The sequence below is a fragment of the Carassius gibelio genome, chromosome A4 (assembly GCF_023724105.1).
Source record: "Carassius gibelio isolate Cgi1373 ecotype wild population from Czech Republic chromosome A4, carGib1.2-hapl.c, whole genome shotgun sequence".
Taxonomy (NCBI): Eukaryota; Metazoa; Chordata; class Actinopteri; order Cypriniformes; family Cyprinidae; genus Carassius; species Carassius gibelio.
Window position 1 is genome coordinate 14,332,052 of NC_068374.1, and position 20,705 is coordinate 14,352,756.

At 39.6% G+C, this 20,705-nt stretch overlaps 1 protein-coding gene across 1 annotated transcript; it reads right to left on the bottom strand.

Annotated features, from left to right (window-relative positions):
- Nucleotides 1-256: 256 nt before the first annotated feature.
- Nucleotides 257-8,390, bottom strand: LOC127969322 (gastrula zinc finger protein XlCGF57.1-like). Its single transcript, XM_052571193.1, has 3 exons — nt 8,320-8,390; nt 7,425-7,643; nt 257-1,639 (listed from the first exon to the last, which is right to left on the bottom strand). Exons 2-3 carry the CDS (start codon nt 7,594-7,596, stop codon nt 555-557), a joined length of 1,257 nt encoding a protein of 418 aa, XP_052427153.1. The 5' UTR covers nt 7,597-7,643; nt 8,320-8,390; the 3' UTR covers nt 257-554.
- Between the last annotated feature and the right edge of the window lie 12,315 nt (nt 8,391-20,705).

The following is a 20,705-nucleotide window of genomic DNA, read 5'->3' on the forward strand; positions in this document are numbered from 1 at the left end:
AAATGTAGCCTAAGGTTTGCTGTGATTGAACAGTAATGGCACATGAAAGGCTTCTCTCCAATTAGACATGATTCATACAATGTTTTCGATCTATGAAACTCGCTCCACACTGAAGACACAAACGGTCATCGCAGAAGGGCTGATGTGTCTTTTCTCAGGTGTGAATTCTCATGTGGGATTTAAGGTGTACCTTTCGAGATAAACTTTTCCCACACTGGGTGCATGTGAAAGGCTTCTCTCCAGTGTGAATTCTCAGGTGAACTGTAAGGCTTCCTTTATCAATGAAACTCTTTCCACACTGTTGACAGGTGTGAAGCTTCTCTCCAGTGTGAATACGCCTGTGTTGATGAATTTCTGAACTACGGTTAAAACTTTTTCCACATTGATTGCAGATGAAAGGTTTTTCTTCGGTGTGAACTTTCATATGGCTTTTAAGATTAGATTTTTGAAAGAACGTTTTTCCACACTGCTGGCATGTGAACACATTCTCTCTATTGTGAGTTTTCATGTGGACTGTAACTTCTCTCACATTGGTGGCAGCTGAGAAGGCTCTTCTATCTAGTGTGAACTCTCATGTGGTATTTAATGTAGCTCTCTTGAGAGAAACCTTTTCCACACTGTTGGCATTTGAAAGGCTTCTTCCCTCCAGTGTGAATTCTCAGGTGATCCTTAAAGATTCTTCTATAAGTAAAACTTTGTCCACATTGCTGGCATGTGAAAGGCTTCTCTCCAGTGTGAATTCTCATGTGGGTATACAATGCTGATCTATGTGAAAAACCCTTACCACACTGAGAGCATATGTAAGGCTTCTCTTCAGTGTGAACTCTTTCATGTATTTTAAGATATTCTTTTACAGTGAAACTTTTTCCACACTGTTGGCAGGTGAAAGGCTTCTCTCCAGAATGAATTCTCATGTGGATTCGAAGGTTATTCCTTTGAGTATAACCTTTCCCACACTGTTGGCAGGTGAAAGGCTTTTCTTTAGTGTGAACGCTCATGTGGGTTTTAAGGGTTTCATTTTGACTGAAACCTTTTCCACACTGTTGGCAGGTGAAAGGCTTTTCTCCAGTGTGAAGTCTCATGTGAACCTGAAGGTGTCCTCTTTCAGTGAAGCTTTGTCCACATTGCTGGCATGTGAAAGGCTTTTCTCCAGTGTGAGTTCTCATGTGGGGATACAATGCTGCTCTTTGTGAAAAACCCTTACCACACTGAGGGCAGGTGAAAGGCTTTTCTCCAGTGTGAGTTCTCATGTGACCCTGAAGGCTTCCTCTTTCAGTGAAGCTTTGTCCACATTGCTGGCATGTGAAAGGCTTCTTTCCAGTGTGACTCCTCATGTGGGGATACAATGCTGATCTTTGTGAAAAACCCTTACCACACTGAGGGCAGGTGAAAGGCTTTTCTCCAGTGTGAATGATTTCATGTGCTTTAAGATATGCTTTTCGAATGAAACTTTTTCCACACTGTTTGCAGGTCAACTTCCCAGATCCTGTTTTCTGAGCTTTTTTTCGAATGGAAATCGTTTTTGACTGTGTGCAACTGAAAGATTTTTCTTCAGTTATGAAATCCTGATGCTTCTCATCACTCAGATTTTTCTCTTTTTCATTCAGGTTTTTACTCTCTTCTTTCAGTGCCATCAGGTCTAAGGTGAAAGAAGACAAATACAAGTTAATCCTGGTTTAATGGCACAAGACTAAAATTTTTCCATACACATTGATCAAAAAAAAATTAAGGGAACACTTAAATCACATATTGATTCTCAATGACTGCAATTTTCAATTCTAAAAAAATATTCGAAAACCTTTATTTATAAACATTCTATCATTTTTAAGGATAAATATTAAGTGATAGGTTAAGGGAAACCAAAATCATCAACACACTGATCTGGTGTTTTTGATTTTGAATCCAGCCCTCGGTGTAAAAACTTAAGTTACAAGCTGATCCAACTTGCATGAAGTTCATCACAGCTACACATAATAGAAGTCAGTAGAGTTTATGGCCCCCACATACCTATCTATATGCACTCTCCACAATATCTGGCCAATACCTGGATCAGGACATCAGTGAGATCCTGAAGAGTCTGTTGTGCTACTTGACGGCTGTGGATGCTCTGACAATATCCCAGAGATTCTCAAATAGATTCAGGTCTGGAGAACGAGAGGTCCAGTAAATGACAATCAATACCTTTGTCATCTAAAGCCTGTCCATACACTCTTGCCTCACTAGGACAAACACTATCAGGCACCAGGTGGAAACCAGGGCCCACTGCACCAGCATATGGTCTGACAATGGCTCGGAGGGTTTCATTGCAGTACCAAACAGCAGTAAAGGCACCATGGGCTAGTACGACTATGCTGAATGCAGCATAACATTGCCAATGCATCTCCAGATTTTGTCACATGTGCTCAGTGTGAACCTGCTTTGGTGTTCTCTGGCAAAAGCCAATCAAGCTGTAACAGTGCTGAGCTGTGATTAAAGGTCCCACTAGAGGATGCTGAGCCCTCATGGCACGCTTATCAAGTATGTTTTTGACAGTTTATCCCTGACAATTTAGTCAGAAACATGCACACCAGTAGCCTATTGGAGATCATTTTGCAGGGCTCTAGCAGTGCTCCTCCTGTTCCTTCTTGCACAAAGGAACAGATACTGGTCCTGCTGTTGGGTTGTTACCCTTTTGCCTCCCTGTCTAGATCTCCTTGGTTAACGGCCTATCTCTCTGTATCTCATTCATGCTTTTGAAACTGTGGGCTGCACACGCAAACTTTTTGGGATATAAGAACTGCATCATGCTACAGACAAGTGACAAGGACCCAAACAAAACATAAAACTAAAGACAAATCAGTCAGGAAGAATAATTGTCAACAACGGTCTATGGCCAACACCTGCAAAATCATTCCCTTTTTTGGGTGTTGTCTAGCGGTTGCTTCTCCAGGGCACCTGATTCAAAATCACCTATGCTTCCTAATTGGACAGATTGATATCCCTAAAATTAAACTGACTTGGTGATGTACTGTGATTAGTTGTTGCCTTAATTGTTTGGAGCAGTGTAATACAGAACCATCCCGTATTTAGGACATCTAAGTCATGTTCCATATTAATGCTGCTTTTACATGGCATCAGAATTGCAGTAAATACAAGTTTCCTAGGTAAAATGGTGCTTGGATTTTGTGTATATCCACCTGGATAAAAGAGACCATTAAAAGATCTGGGCCCCGTTCCCCAAAACTTTCTTATCGCTAAGCAGTTCTTAACCTATTCCTTAACCCCCTGTGAGTTTGGTTGTGTGGGCCGCAAGTTGAAAAAGGTTGGGAACCACTTGCCTAGGCTATTTCGTAATGTCATTAAAGCATTTAAATTGGCAATCACTTTTGATAATTAAAATCTGGCAAACAATTTGGCTCTAAATAGATAAGATCTATAAACAGGTAAGCATGGTGGTGTCCAGTAAGTGATCAACTATGGCAGCAATCCAACGTGTCCTTGTATTGATTCAAAGACGGCACCGGCCACTGGCAGGAAAAATCATGGGGACACAGACAATTAGCTCTTTACAGGATATTTTTGAGCTTTGTATCACCCAGCAGGCCAACTAGATTTTATTAGACACCTTGCATCTGTTGTATCCGGAGTATACACTGATGAATTCTGGACGGAGATACAGTGTTATATTATGCAAGTATAACCGATATAAATATTCATTTTTACCATTGTCTATTAAACTAATTAATGAGCAAATGCAGGAAGATAAAGAAAAATAATGGTAATAGAGAGTTGTGTTGTGTATTGATATATGTACTGTTTTTATGATGTAGGTTTTTGGAATTGAAATGGGTTTTACTCTTTCATTTTATATGTTGTATGTTGTTATGTATTGATGTTGCAGCAGTTTCCGTAATCTAAAACAAATTTCTCCTAAGGGATACAATAAATGCTACCTTGACCTTGATTGATCAGGCGTACATATCACGAAAAGGATACGCAGCCATAAACGTGCAGGTTATAGTGGACCATAGGGGTGTGATCTCCGACCTGGTGGCAAGGTCCAGCAAATCTTCAAGTTCCTCTGACGAGAAGCTTGGTGCCCTTTTTTTTTACGTTGCTTCCCCATCATATTCTGTATCTCTCTCTATCTGTACATTGTAGATTGGTTAATGTTTTCAATAAAAAGCAACCTATGGCAATCAAAACCGCATTAAACAGAAGTAACTGCAGCTGCTTGCTAATCAATTCTGATTATAAAGTACCTTACCATTAATATAAAAGTGTATTCCATCATTTTTATAAGTCGTGTGAATATCGTGTGAACATATTACTGACAACTTGATAATTTAATTCATAGTCTATTTACTGATAACAAACTATTTTAAAATAAATGTTGTCTTTCTTAACGCTGTAATGCACCTTCGTGTGAAGTGGAGAATCGATTCATGAGCAATCGATGCCAACTAATTCAGCACCCTCACTCAGGAAAGCGCCCTTGTAACGTGGGATGTAAGAGGCAACGTGTTAAGAAGCTTCCTAAGGGACACTTCGGGGAACACACTTAGGAACATAAACAACTTTGGCAAGATATATCTTTCGAGTCTTCTTAGCGCGCTAAGAGTGAGCGTTATCGGGGAACCGGGCCCTGTATCCTTGATATGTGATCCTTATGGACCAGGCCTTAGCCATGTGATTCCCAAATTAATTTAAATTTCAATCAACATAGAGTGAAAGTTTATCATTTATACATGTTTCATCTTTGCCAATTAATTTAAACCATTCCTGGTCAAAGAGAGGTGAAAAAGAACTTAATTCAGTGCTTCAGTACTTATGTGTTATCTTCAGTTCTCTCTTCACAGCAGTTCACAGTCGGTGTACTGTTTGAGTACATGAATTACTCCGGGATATTGGTTTGTTTGAACTCAGAGGGAGTGTCAGCCACATTAAAAAGTTAACAGCTTAAGTCATTTGTGGATTAATGCGTATTGGAGATGCGAACAGATTAAAACGATTCAGTTCGATTTGGTGAACTGTTTCAAAAAGATCCGGTTACATCGAATGATTCGTTCGCAAACCGGATATCACAAACTGCTTTATTTTCAACAGACACAGAAGAGAAGACAATGCTGAATAAAGTCGTCATTTTTGCTATTTTTGGACCAAAATGTATTTTCGTTGCTTCAAAAAATTCTAACCGGCCCCTGTGATGTCACGTGGACTACTTTGATGATGTTTTTCTTACCTTTCTGGACATGGACAGTATACAGTTCACACAGCTTCAATGGAGGGACTGAGAGCTCTCGGACTAAATCTAAAATATCTTAAACTGTGTTCCAAAAATAAACGGAGGTCTTACGGGTTTGGAACAACATTAGGGTAAAGTTATTAATGACATAATCTTTCTATCTGGGCGAACTAACCCTTTAAATTTGTGGCATGTATAGTCTCAGAGAAGTCTCAGGGGGTTAATAATGTTTGAAATTTATTGGACTACAAACTTTTCCTGTGGTATAAAGGTACTTAGCAGAGACTAACTGCCACATTTTGGTTGTTTTAATTTCACGATTAAATTATCCTTTCATTTTTTTTAATAATTGAAAACCTCATTTTTATCGTTTTAAGTTTTAAACAATCAAAACAATTTATCTGTAACCGCTAATGGTTGAATATATTTGTAAAATAAGGTCTATGCAGTATTATTTTACCTCAGTATTTATGTATCAGAAAAATCTACTGTTTGGTCTTTGAAAAACACTCTTTATTTGATTCATGTGTTTGTTTTGTTGTATTTGTTTTATTTCTCATAATTTGATTATTTGTTGGTGATTGTTTGATTATTTTATAAATGAGTGTTTACTTTGATTATTATTAGGTTATTTTGATGTCAAACTATTTAATAAAAGTTATATGTACCAAAAACAATAAATAGTAGGGGTGTAATGGTACACAGAAGTTACGTTTCAGTACATACCGTATTTTTCGGACTATAAAATCACACCTAAGTATAAACCACATCAGTCCAAAAACACGTCATGATGAGGAAAAAAAACATTTGTAAGTCGCAGTGGACTATAAGTCTCATTTATTTAGAACCAAGAACCAAGAGAAAACATTACCGTCTACAGCTGCGAGAGGTTACAGGAGCACTGAGCAGCATAGAGCGCCCTCTCGCGGCTGTAGACCATAATGTTTTCTCTTGGTTCATTTCTCTCGGTTCATGTCAAATTAATTGTGATAAGTCGCACCTGACTGTAAGTCGCAGGACCAGCCAAACTATGAAAAAAAGTGTGACTTATAGTCTGGAAAATACGGTACCTTAGTTTTGGGGTTACTGTTCAATATGAGCTTGATACAATTGAGAATGAGGAGTTGTCGTCACAGCACAGAGCCCCTCCCCTCAATATCACAGTCTCAGGAGTTTAAAAGCCACAAGTCTTGGCTTTCTGCTGTGGCTGGGGTCCATCTACAAGCCTCCAGGTGATGAAAACTGCGTTACTACTCGCCAAAGTAAGTTTATTCACAAGCGTTTTAGCGTTGTTATTTCGCATTGCATTTAGCAGACACTTCTTGACCAAATTGACAAAGTAACTTAAATAACTGCGACGGTTTCGTAAACACTAAATTGTAACAAGATGGTCAATGCAACGTTACACAAACATATCCAACATGTTTTGATGAGAGCTTCTCCAAACACCGCTGTTTTGCGCTTGGTGTAAGCTTGTTCCTGTAAGGTCCCCTTTCTTTCGCCTTATCTTTCTGTATTGCTTTACTTAATTCATTTCTTTCTCGTATTCGTAGATCCATCTCCGTTCCGCTGACATAATAAATGTGCAAAAATTAAAGACCTCTGAAATGTTTAGTCACGCCTCTGTGAAGTTCTGAAGGCGTTGCCCCTGGCAACCGATAGCGTGTCCTACCATCATGGCCGACCGATAATTGCCATATCACAGGTAAATTCTACATGTGTAAATGTTCGAAAGTCATTCAAATATATTAATTTTGCTGTCTGGAGGGGGCGAGGTTTATGCAAGTAAACAAGCGTTGCGGAGTACATTTGTACTAAAGAGTCAGGGCGGGGGGTTTAGACTGCAAATGAGTAGTTATTCACTTACCCTTTGGATTTCTTTAGGCAATATGGAGGAAAAATTGATTTTGTTTGATACGGTTGCATTGTCAAGTAATAGGTATTACTGTTTTTGATTTTTTTTTAAGCAAATACTCCTCGCTGAGAAATCCAGCATAAGCTCTGCACTGTATCAGTTCTATCCAGCCTGAACCAAAATTTATAACTCTCTATATTTCAGCATGTTTGGATATTTATGCAATGTCACATGAGGCACTGACTCCATGTCAAACAATTAGAATTCTCATATAACTTCTCAAAAATATCATTCATTTTAATAAGGATCAAATGACTGGCTTCAGCTTTGAGAATTAAAACCAACCTGTTTGTTCCTCAGTGTCTTCTTGTTTGACTCTGAATGTTTCTTCAGTCTTCATATCTTTACTCTCCTCTTTAATAAACATCATCTTTGTTTGTTTCTCAGTATCTTCTTGTTTGACTCTGAATGTTTCTTCAATCTTCACATCTTCACTCTCCTCTTTAATAAAAGCCATCTTTCAGTAGATCTGTTGCTTCAGTAGAAGTTTCCTGTGTTTGGACACTTTGTCCCGATTAAGATGGGAAGAATTAACAGAAAAAAATTAATAAAATCCTAATCAGCTCCGCTGTTCAGTCTTCTGTGCATTGGTGAAAGAGTCAGTCAGAGAAAGTTAATAGCTTCAAATGAGCTGCTTAGACAGAAATTCTCAACACTAGCGTCACAAATGTTTACAATAAACGTATTCAGAATATGGGGAGCATAATGAGATGCATCTTTCCTCGTGGATGCGCTTTTTTATCGAAACAGATAGCGCGTCTTGAATAAGACTTGATCCACACTTTACTAAAGTAACGTCACTCTTTTTCACAAATGCGTGTCAGTTCTTTCGACTTTAAATCAATATGCCAGCATATATATTAGTCCTGTAACTCCAACAGCACTGAAACATGGCGAGCGATGCTGTGAGCGCGAGTGAATCGAAGACTCGAATGAGGGCCGAATTTGGACAATAGAAATGAACTGTCTGAAAGAATCGGTTCGCTGAAAAGAATCGGACTCCCCCTCACTACTTTGCGCACACACGAGCAAAAAAAACAAACGTTCTCCAATGTTAGATAAAGCATTACACTACTATATTCAATCATATTTGAGTATTTTTACGTAACTAGTAAAACCTAAGTATTTGGCTTAACAGTTCGTATTGATTTACAACCTTTCAATGCTTAAAACCACAAACCTTTCTCTTTTTTTTGGCGACTCTGGTGGGACAAACTTTTCTTGAGCTGTATCACAAAAGCAGGAGCGCGGGGCAGCCTTATGACGTCACGTCTCCACACCAAAATAGAAGTCATTTTCACTCAGTGCTGTCCAAAATCACAAAAATTAATAAAAGTTAACATGCAAAAAGGTGTCCAGTGATGTGCTAAAATAACTACCAATAAAGAGCGAGTTGATCATCAAATATGTGCTTTTCCATTTAAAAGACAAAGCACTCTGATTAAAGGGAACAATTTATACCAGGGCACCAAAACGTTTTTTTTTTTTTCAGTCACACTTTTAAAATTATTGTGTCATAGCAAAAACTGTATTTAATTTACGTGCAACTGTTTTTAAATAAATACACAATTTTATTGTGGTCAGAAAAAAATATTAATATTGCAAGCTTAATTAAAAGTTGACTTACTTTGTTTGACTTTGTAAATTAAGTCATGGAAATTAAATGCAATTTTAAAGAAAAAGTGTCTAACGTTGTTTCATACAGACATATATCTAAACATCTGTCTTTTCACATTGCTTGAAAGGGTTCACAAGACACATTATTAATTTAATTTAATTTATTAATTTGAATAGATCCTAAACATACTGGGCCCAACATCAAAAACTGAAGAAACGGTTCGTTTTTTAATTGACAGATGAAGTTTATTAATAATATACAACAGAGACAAATGGAAAGCCCAATGATCATGGAAATCACACACACACACACACACACACACACACACACACACACACACATATATACACCGTATAGTGCCCAGCATTAATGAGTATATCCCAACATCTTGACAGATTTATCAGAAAAACACCCATCTTTCTTTGAAATTAGTACTTTCTGTGTGGAACCCTTTTCAATGAAATATTTGTTAAATTAAATTTGATTTGTCAGTCCAAAAGGCAAGAGTTAATTGAATACCCTTCACACCTCCAGAAAGAATAGTTTTATTTTTTAATTGCTCCTTCTGCTAAACTTCTTGCGATGCACAGACCATTGTTTGCAAATGACGTTTCACGTCTCTTTTATACACAAAATGTTTTGGACACTGCGGGCAGGAATAAGGTTTCTCTCCAGTGTGAATTCTTACGTGAACCTCGAGGTTCGCGTTGTTTTTGCAATCCTTTCCACAATGAAGACACATGAAACGCTTCTCTCCGAAGTGAGTTGTTACATGATTCTTAAGGTGACTGCTGTCTGTGAAACTCCGTCCACACTGATGACATTTAAAACCGTTCTTTCTGAAGTGAATCCTCCTGTGTTTATTAAGGTCGTCTTTATATCTAAAACTCTTTCTACACTGAACACATTTAAACGGCTTCTCTCCAGAGTGACTTCTCATGTGAGTCTTAAGAGTTCCTTTTCGTATGAAGCTCTTTCCACAGTGATTACAGGTGAAAGATTCCCCTCCGGTGTGAATCCGCATGTGGACATTCAGGTTTCCTCTTTGAGTGAAACTTATTCCACATTGTTGGCAAGTGAAAGGCTTCTCTCCATTGTGAATTCTCATGTGAACATTAAGGTTTCCTCTTTGAGTGAAGCCTGTTCCACACTGCTGGCAGATTAAATGGCGTCTAGTTTTTGCTTTAAATGGTGTCTTTTTTGTCAACTAAAATATTTCCCCCCAATTATGAAATCCTGATCTTTGTCAGTCTGAATTGTCACTTCAATTTCCTTCGGTTCTTGACTCTCTTCTTTCAGCTTCATCAGGTCTAAAGCACAAAAAAGTAAGTCAATTCTAGATTCAGGGCAGAAAGCAATAGACATCTAAACCAACAACAACAACAAAAAAAAGCATTAAAGCATCCAAAACCAACAGCATCAAAACCACCATCAAGTATACTAAATCTGGGGTTCCCAAACTTCTCCATTCCAGAACCAACCTAAACAAGTATAAACTACCTAAAGATTGTACGTGAGACAGTTCAGAAGTACTGTAAGATTAATGTGAATCAATTCATTAGACAGATATGAAGAATTTAATAAAAGTTAATTTATTTTATAGTACAGCTATATTATTTCCATACAAATATTTGCATTTTAATACCTTCATTTACAGGTGTTGAAGAGAATCTAAAATGTATCCATATGAACAGATATCAATAAACATGGAACCGCTTTCCATGACATTTGAATTCTTGTATATAATGCAGAATACAGCACAGGGATTGCAGTGAATGAATTATTAATAATGCACATCAAATTATCTGCTGCAGAATCATGTGTTGGAGATTCGTATTATATAAATAAAGTGGCAAATCAGGGTTGTTTTGACCAAACAATGCACTCTATGTCACTTCATAAAACTGAGGTTAAACCACTTGAGTCGACTCAGTGCAACTTGTAAGATCCACATGAAGAATAAAACAACCAACATGTCAGGCTCCTTGACAAAGTAAATGCTTTAGTTAGAATACTCATATGCCATTCTTCAATAAGCATTTTAGGATAAGCATAAGGATAAAAATAATGAGTTCAGCTTTGAGAATAAAAATCAACCTGTTTGTGTCTCAGTATCTTCATGTTTGACTCTGAATGTTTCTTCAATCTTCACGTCTTCACTCTCCTCTTTAATTAATGCCATCTTTATTTGCTCCTCAGTATCTTCATGTTTGACTCCGAATTCTTCAATCTTCAACTCTTTAACCTCCTCTTTAATAAACTCCATCTTTATAATAGTTTCACATGGATTTCAGTTGCTTCACCAAGAGTTTTTCTTTGTCCTGTTTAAGATAAAAATAATTAGAAAAAAACAACAAGTACATTTCTGTGTAATGACTTCTAGATTATTTAATTTAATAAATGACACTTATTACATACCACTGATCTATATAAATGACTGGAATGTTTATTCCCTCACATTAACAGGAAATGATCTGATTTTACGAAGAATGCATTACCTAACTAATGTCAGTGAGGGTTTTAATATGACCTCTTTCTGTACGTCCTAAACATTTAAATGGTTATTTGTTTGAAGTCAGAGATTTTCCCTACTTACTAAAAGTAAAAGTTAAACTTCATAACAGAAGAGAATATCAGACCAGCAAATAGATGAGACCCCTCAATATTTGCATTACAAATATCAAAATGATTCTTCTGAAAAACGAATAGATTTATGTTATGTAAGACATGTATATAAACTCAATTCACTGTAAAGTTAGTAAAGTCAAGTCACTTTTATTGTCGCATTACCACAGCACGTGCCTTGGTGAGTGAAATTTTTGGGAGCTTGCTCCAGAAATTGCAGAAACAATTAACATAATATAACTATATTGTATTTTTTATATTATGTTTTGTATTTAATTAAAGGATACAAATAGAGAAATGGGGTAGGACCTAAAAAAATTATATGAACTTCTTCCTACTCCTTTTGAAGATGAGAATTTCTAATTTGAATTATTTACAATAATATGTAAAGATTGTGCTGAGAAGTACATGACTTAATTTGGCTGTTATTTTAATTTTAATTTTATATATGTATGCATGTCTGGATACAATGGTATAATGGATACAGGTGAAAATGTACAATATGCACAAACATATAGTTAGTACACACAGTGTACTATTAGACATACTTCCAGTTAAAACTACACATACGCAATATGTACATACATACAGTTAGCACTACACACTATAGACCCCTTAAATGTTTGTAAACATTCCGACATCTCTGGGTGGGCGGGGCTTAGCTGGAGGCAAAAAGAGGCGTGGACGCAATGTTGAAAGCTGAAGCTAGCATTTTTTAGGAGGGATTTATTAAACATGGATGCAGAAGTAGGTTCGGAACTGTCCGAATATGTACAGTCCCTGACTCTGTGGGACCATGACAGCTTTTTTTTTTTTTTTTTACTCTCACGGATGGAAGCAGGCTACCTGACCCGTATGCCATATGAATTACTTTTGGGTGGTTTGGGGAATTTTGTCAAGGCTTATTTTCTAATGTAACCTATCGCTGGGCTAACTATGATTAGCAATGTGTACTATTTTAAGAGACCATTCAAAGGATGGCACACACATCTATCGCTGTATGTTTGTTTAACATTTAAACTAACTAGTGCGCTGAAGTTTGGCGACTTTTCACCTATAAAAATGAAACTTGCTGATTTACTTGATAAAACCAACACACCAGTTCATATGCATAGATTATTTTACCTGATATGAAGTGTGCACTGCAAACACGAGCAATATTTATTATCATCTCCGTCCAGTCTGTACACTGTATTGCATTCAACCACAATCGTCTTCTTGATTTCTGTGAAGGAATGTCTGCTGGAATCCGGTAAAACTTTAGTTTTGAAACAAAAGTGCTGTTCCTTCTATTCTGGCAGCCAAAAACCCAACAAGAAGACATTTTAAAGTCAAAACCTCAAACTTTTAGCGCACCTGCTATGAGTTCTGCCTTATGTTTTGCCTCCAGCTGGAGCGGTGACGTCACAGTGAGAGTGAGGTCTATTGAGAGTGAGGAGTTGTCGTCATAGCACAGAGCCCCTCCCCTCGATATCACAGTCTCCGAAATGTTGGCAGGACACCGGTGGTGAAACAGGATTGTTTACATGTGTTGTTAACTCGGTAGTAGAGGAGGTTTTTGCAATTCCGCACTGTTTTACCATGCCTGGAAGTTACTGCTGTGTTAAAAACACCTCCAGTACCTCACACAATACATATGGAAACAGGGGCGTCGCACCCATGGGGGATGTGGGTGTTTTCCCGGTGAGAGGGTTCAACACCCGCACGGTTTCTGCAGTTTTTCCAGTTTTGCACAAACGCCTTACTACAGTCGCTCCTCCATTTTTCTGGCCTCTCTGTGTCTGCGCTCGCTGCGGCTGCCTCCTTTCCCCCTCCCTCTCAAACATGACACCGGCTTTGAGTGTGACTGGCTGATGATTGGCTGTTCTGCCTCAAGTCCCGCTTCTTTTGGGGTGTCATCGGTCAGCTCATGCTGAGGAGGCGGGAACTTATGGTTATTTATGGAATTAATGTTTATGCTTTCGAGGTTTTTAAATAAGCTTGATATGTTTTTGGGAATATGTTCTGTTATCGTTTTGTTTACATGTCGAGTGTTTTCGGTATTATATTTAGTTTTTTAGACTAATGCTAATAGCTATTTTTCGAATATTGTTCAGCAGCTAGCTAAATTCGGTTATGTGACGTTATATGACATGCAATGTATAACATAACTGTGAAGAAGAAGGAAAGGAATTGACGAGGAGGGGGGACAAACTGCCATTGTTAAGCAGTGTATTTATGGGTTCATTGCAAGTGTAACTGATTTTGATATTTTGAGCATTGTTTGTTGATTAGCTGAATACTTTTGTGGATACCTGTTGCGATTGTAACGTTACATGTTGAGGAGAAAAAAATTAGAAATGATGTCATTGTTTGCATACTTGTTGAAGAACTATGAAAGAAAAGTGTATATTATTTTAATGTTTAAAAACAGTAAATTGTTACATTATTTATACTACCAGAGAAAAAGCTTTGTGTGGGCGTTTTTTCTCCCCTTTTCAGGGCGCAAATAAGCAAAATTTAGCAGTCTCAGTCACAGTCCTCTCAGACCCATGTCACTATCAAGCTTACCACTGCCTTTTTGTCATGCAGTATCATTAAGATGCAGAAAAGAAAGAGGCAGGAGAAGATTGACACCTTTTTCAAGATAAATCTTGTAAATGAAGTTGAACAATTTTGGCATTAAACAACAGTAGCCTATTCCCATTAGATATTGTTTGCATTTATTTCATGATATTACTTGCCACAGCTGTAACTGTTTGTCCCTATTCCTTTACCACTGCCCATTAGTACCACTTTAGGAGAGGAAGTTACTGGAGGCATCAGTTTCAGAGAGAGCACAGGAAGGTTCACAGGTGAGCAATGAAATGAATGTTACAGTTTCTGAAAGAGGTCTATGAAGGATAAGAGGCCATGTCTGTCTGTGTGTGTGTGTGTGTCATGGGTGGTGCTTATTTCCATCCCATGTGCACACGTGTGTCTGTTGTGTTTTCATTTCAAATGTTTTGATTAAGGTGTATGTGAGGATGTGGCCAGGAGTGTGAAAGACAGAGATGAAGTGGGAGGAAAAGGCAGACACGGAGCAGACGGACAAGAAGCATGAAGCCTTGCATTTTGTACCCCTCTGTCACTGTATTCATCATTTTTATTGTTTATAAACAAACCACATCCATCCCCCGCACTTTTGAAAAGCTTGCTACGCCCCTGTATGGAAAACATAGGAACAATGGAATACAGTTTTTTTTAGGTTACACCAAGCGCAAAACAGCGGTATTTGGAGAAGCGCTCAGACATCCAAAATATCGACCCATACGAGCTCACTGCAGCGGAGTGGCATAAAGACCTGAACTATACCTCCACGCACACATATGGACATTGTGAATTATCTTGTTTTTGGTGTAAGTTACTACACAATGCAGGAGTTTAAAACCCACAAGTCTTTGGAAAGTTACGAGGCTTTCTGCTGTGGCTGGGTGCAGGACACTACAAGCCTCCAGGTGATGAAAACAGCCTTTTTACCATCCAAAGTAAGTTTGTTCACATGCATTTTAGAGTGTTGTAATTACACATTTAGCAGATACTTCTTCACCAAAATGACAAAGTAACTTAAATAACTGCAACTGTTTCGTAAACACTAGATTGTAACGAGATGTGTATGTTTAGTTATAATTTGATTTTAGCCCAATGACACATATTGTACCAGGTTTTTGTGTTGGGGGCTGCAAAGTGGACAAACCAGTTCTGGGTTAGCTAGGGTAGTTAAATGTGTGATTGCAAGATGTAAATGTCCTGGTTAGATTAAAGCCATTAACAGTGTGAATGCAAGGTGACTTCCATCGTAATCAAGATAATTCACAATGTTCATATGTGTTCATGGAGTTAAATGGTCCAGGTCTCTGTGCCGCTGCAGGGAGCTCGTATGGGTCAATATTTTGGATGCCTGAGAGCTTCTCCAAATACCACTGTGTTGCGCTTGGTGTGAGCTTGTTCCTGTAAGGCCCCCTTTCTTTCGCCTTATCTTTCTGCATTGCTTTACTTTCTTCTTTTTCTTTCTCGTATTCATAGATCCGTCTCTGTTCTGCCGCCATAATAAATGCGCAAAAATTAAAGACCTCTGAAATGTTTAGTAGCACCTCTGTGAAGTTCTGAAGGTGCTGCCCCTGGCAACCGATACCGTGTCCTACCATCATGGCCGACCAGCTAAGACCCCAACCCAATCAATCAAACCAAATTGGCACGTGACTCCTCACTCTCAATACACAGAATGTACACATTCTACATTATGTAAACATATATACGCATAAAAATATGCTAAGGTGAAACAGAGTGTACACGAATGGATGTAGGATACAGAAATGTCATGGATGTGCATCGGATGGTATCCAGTGGTAACAGGTAGATTATTGTATAAAATGCAGTGTGTATGTATAGTCCAGTGTTGAACTGTTAAAGTTAAAGTGCAGTGTGTGGCATACCATATTGTGGGAGTATGCTGTAGGGCAGGGTTATTCAAATCTTGCCCAGGAAGGCCAATGCACTGCAGACTTTGAGGGCTTTTACACTGGGCTTGTTTGCTGCGGTCCGAGCGCGATTGTTCCCGGCGCCGCCCGCAGCAATGATCTGCTTTCACACTCAATCGTTTTATCAAACCCAGGTGCGTTTGCAGTCACCTCATGTCATCGCAAATGCACACGGAAAACGCCTGGAGAACACAACTAGACTGAGCAGAATTGTAGTTTTTCGTTATTTTGGTGTTATTATGCACAACATAATTCATTTAAATTATTTAATTTTAATTAATTTAATTTAGACTTTTAGGAGTGTGTGGAATCAACCTAGCCTCTCTCGTGTGTTGAGGAAACAATGATATAGACAGTGTTACGCATGCGCGGGATACTTTACTTCCTGAACAAGTGCGCACCGGAGTCGTTGTTGCTTGCACATTCACGGGAACCGCGCCAAAGTTCGGGGGGCAACAGAACTCAGAGCACCTTCTCGAGGTAGTCTCGGGTTCGTTACACCAGTGCGCACCAGGGTCCGATGACAGCGCTCACGTTAGCGATTTTTCATGCAAACCATGCCCCGTTCCGCACTAAACTGCCAGTGGGAAAACCCCCTTTAGCTCTAACCCTAATCAAAAACACCTGAGCCTGTTAATCACTGTCTTTGGGATCATAAGAAAATAACAGGTAGGTGGGTTTGAGCTAAACTCTGCAGGAGAAGTCGTGGCCTAACGGTTAGCGAAAGAGCCCAGAGCCTCCAAGTGGTGCCGTCAGTCCCTCCAAGCAGGCCATCGGAGAAGAGAAGGATCAAGTGGCCTCAAGCCTCTAAAACATCAGAGTGGCAGAAGTTCGACGAGGATGTGGATGCAGTGCTAGAAATAACGGCCAAAGGGGATGTGGAGAGGAGATTGAGATGAGATTGGGATGAGACAGCAAGGTGCATGGACTAGATGGGAGCAAGTTGTGGAGAGGAAGATCTCGTGGGCTGACCTGTGGAGGACAGAACCACACTGCATCAAGTTCCTGGTCCAGGCGGTCTATGATGTTCTTCCCATCCCATCTAACCTGCACTGCTGGGGCTTGGCCGAATCACCAGCATGCCCCCTCTGTCAGAAGAACAAGGGGACCCTTGAGCACGTTGTGACGAATCAGCTGCCTCCTCCCTGATTGTCACCCGCACCCCGTCCTACATCGCAGCAATTCACCAGGCTCCCGACTGGAGTGGGTGTGTGAGAGGAGTGATGGGGCACACCTGAAGGAAATTGAGGCTCATCACCGCTGCGGTTTAAAAGCCCAACGTGCCTCTCCTCGGGAGATTGGTCTCTTCCCTGTGCATGCACACTTGGTATCCTCGTGGGTCCAGGAAGGGTTTTATTTTCGGTTAATAAAAGCTTCTCTGAGGCCTGACGCCACGCCCACTGTGTCTGTCTTGTGCTCCTCCAGCACAGATGCAGCGGAGAAAGCCTCTAGGTGGCTCTGGATTAAGAGAGCGGAACCGTGGTTGAGCTGCCAGGGCACAAGCTGAGGCTTGATCAACCTCAGCTGGATCGCCTGAGTGAGGGTGTCTGATGTTCAAGAGACCCGAAATACCCGATGACCTCAGGATACATCACTGATGATGCATTGCTGTGAAAAATCACACACACCCCAAGCATAACTGTGGAGAGGTTTGCAAAAAGTTTCTTCCCTCCTGATTCCATCACACCTAAATCTCTCCAAGCTTCATCAGCCCGTTTGGTAAGAAAACCAACATCCAAGGTGGAGGACTGAAAGAGCCGAAACTCCTCCTGCACTTCATCCACTGTAACACCATTTCCCAAGGAGCAGGGGAACCTGTCTATGAAGTATGTCAGTGAGGAGAATTTGGCTGTTTGCCATCTGCTTATATCAGCTACAGCAGCATGACGCAGCAATTCGTCCCCATAGGGGAATTTAGAGCATGTACTCAATAGCTGCAGTGAAATATTTCCTAACATCCCTGAAGAAAGCTGCAAGAGGTAAGTTAGCTTGACTTTTGATAAATGTCTTTGTGTCATGTCCAATTGACAGCTCATTATCAGGCAGCTGGTGTTCACTGGATTTGTACAGAGTGGGTTGGCATCCTCTCTTTACTTCTTCCATCATTTCCACAACACACTCAGGTTTGCAGAAAGCCAAAAGCATTTTTTGCAACTGCAGCTCCAATATCTGCATCAATATGGGCACACATATGGGCACACATGCAGTTTCAAATAAAGGTATAGCTCTTTTTAAAAAAAAGAGCATACAGCTTGGACTGTGGGTCAGTCAAGAAAGCATACAACCTCTATGGTTTTGTGACTTCTGTTTTTTCCATCTTCTTTTCCTTTTCTGTATTCTTTTTGGACAGATCCCTTTTTGCCCATTTCTTTTTGTTTAAGTCAAACCACTTAGGTGGTTGAGCTGACTGCTGTCTAGTGCTTGGTCCTGCCGGCAGCTGTTTGGTTGTAGCTCATGTCTTCAACCCTGGAGTGCTTGGTCCTGCCGGCAGCTGTATGGTTGTAGGTCCTGTCTGCAGCCGTGGAGTGCTTGGTCCTGCCGGCAGCTGTTTGGTTGCAGGTCCTGTCTGCAGCCGTGGAGTGCTTGGTCCTGCCGGCAGCTGTATGGTTGTAGGTCCTGTCTGCAGCCATGGAGTGCTTGGTCCTGCCGGCAGATATTTGGTTGTAGGTCCTGTCTGCTGCCGTTTTGTTGTAGGCCCTGCCTGTTGCTGTGTGGAGCTTGGTCCGGTCTTGGACTTTCTCTGGTGGACTTTGGTCTTCAAAAAGCTGGAGGACAAAGTCTTTGAGACAGCAAGCTTACCCGAGGTAGGTGTGAGAGTTGAGGGCTTAGGGGAAGCTGGGCTCTTCAGAGAAGGATGAGCTGAGGATGTGAGAGGTTTTAGCTGCCTTCTTCCCTGCTGCCTCTTCAGCAAAAAACAGAGTGAGAGGTTCCCACTGCTGAAGGAGTCAATTGACACATTTGCCAAGAGCCAGCCATCTGGTCGAGGACAATTTCAAAATCTTCCTCACATCAGTGTCACACAGCATTTGTAGGTCATGCAGCAAAGCTTTCCTCTTGCTACTCTTGTCAAGGTAGTAGAAGATCAAGTATGTCTTCAATGTCTTCAAGTAGCATGTCTTCAATGTCAATACATAGACTTCTTGAAGCCTTTTCCGCAGCTAAATGCATTAGGGTGGCATGCACAGCCGACCATGTAAATGTTGGGATTCTGTGACTTAATGAATGCTGTGATACCTTTTCTTAACCCCTGCATGACAGAGACGTTGTCAGCAAAAAAGCTTACACAATTGCCCCATGGTATTTTCCTTTTGTTTAGTTCCTGGTCAATGAGATTGTATATCCCTTCGCCAGTAGACTCTACACGCAACAATTTTCAAGAGTACTACAACTATTTTTCCGTTCGAGGTCTGTGTATAAAAGACTGAGAGAGAGACTCGGCGGACGGATACTGAACAAGCACAGTATCCCTCGATGCCTGATCCCAGCTGATTATACCTTGATTTTGTAACTTTACTATTGTACTTTGATATAACTTTTGTTAACTTTAATAAAACTTGTATTTTATTATTGATAAGTGATGGTCTGCAAGAGTAGTAATTTAAGAGCCATAAGTAAGAACTGACCACAGGGAAGTCTGCGGAGCAAGCTGTAAGTATTTTTGAAATGCTTATAGTTTTGTCCAGGGTCGACTTTCCTTACCTACCTGAGAATAATAAATAAACAGGTAAAAGGTGTATAGATAAAGGAGACACCATGAAACATGGCGCCCAACGTGCTTTAATTATCTAATTACTGGCCAGAATTAGACAATTGAGCGCTTGCCTTGTAGAGTAAGCCTAGTTAGGCTTACGGTTAAATAGCTGAGGTACTATATCAATTACTACATAAAAGTAGGGCTGGACGATATGGCCAAATTTTATAATCACGATATATTTTCTTAATTTTGGTCGATACGGTATAATTTCGATATCAATATGAACAATATAAAAGCCTCAGAAAAACTGCCAATAACGCCCACAACGGATGTCTGTACCAACAATCTTCTGAGGTTAATTCATTTTAAATTAATTACAAAATTATAAATAAATAATAAATTAAAATTAATTTGCCAAGTCTATGAAACCTCCTCCTATAAAACGACATAATATTTTAGAAATAAAAACTGTTTTTTTTTTTTTAAGAACAAGTTGAGAACAGAATTAACATTTCTTTATTTAAATGGGCTTGTCTTGGACCAGAGGTGTTAGGAGGAGTTGGTTGGTTCATAGTAGCTGCAGCTTAAAAAAAAAAAAATAATAATATTATATATATATATATATATATATATATATATATATATATATATACACTGTTACGCGTGTACCGCCCTCGTTCTTGTTGTGTGAGTGTGTGTGTGTGTGTGTGTGTGTGAGACTGACAGACAGCCTCCGCGAGTTCTTGCAGATCTCACAGACAAACGTCTTAATAATATCGCAAATTAGAAATGTTTGGTGAGATAAAATGTGCACAATAACATTAAGCAAATCTCTGTGCCATCGTCACTCTTTATTATTAAGCAGGAGTTTACGTACAGTTAATGCATGTGCGTGCGCTCGTTGTGGTGTGTGTGTGACTGACAGACAGCCTCCGCGGCGTGCATGAGAGTTCACGCAGATCTCACGGACAAACGTCTTAATATGATCAAACATTAGAAAGTTTTGGCAAGATTAAATGTGCACGACAACATTTTTAAGCAAAAATACATAGTAACGTTACATTATTTTTTCCCTCCAGTACCGAAAGCAGAACCGATACCGTCAGATCTTACTGATACTACGGTCTTTC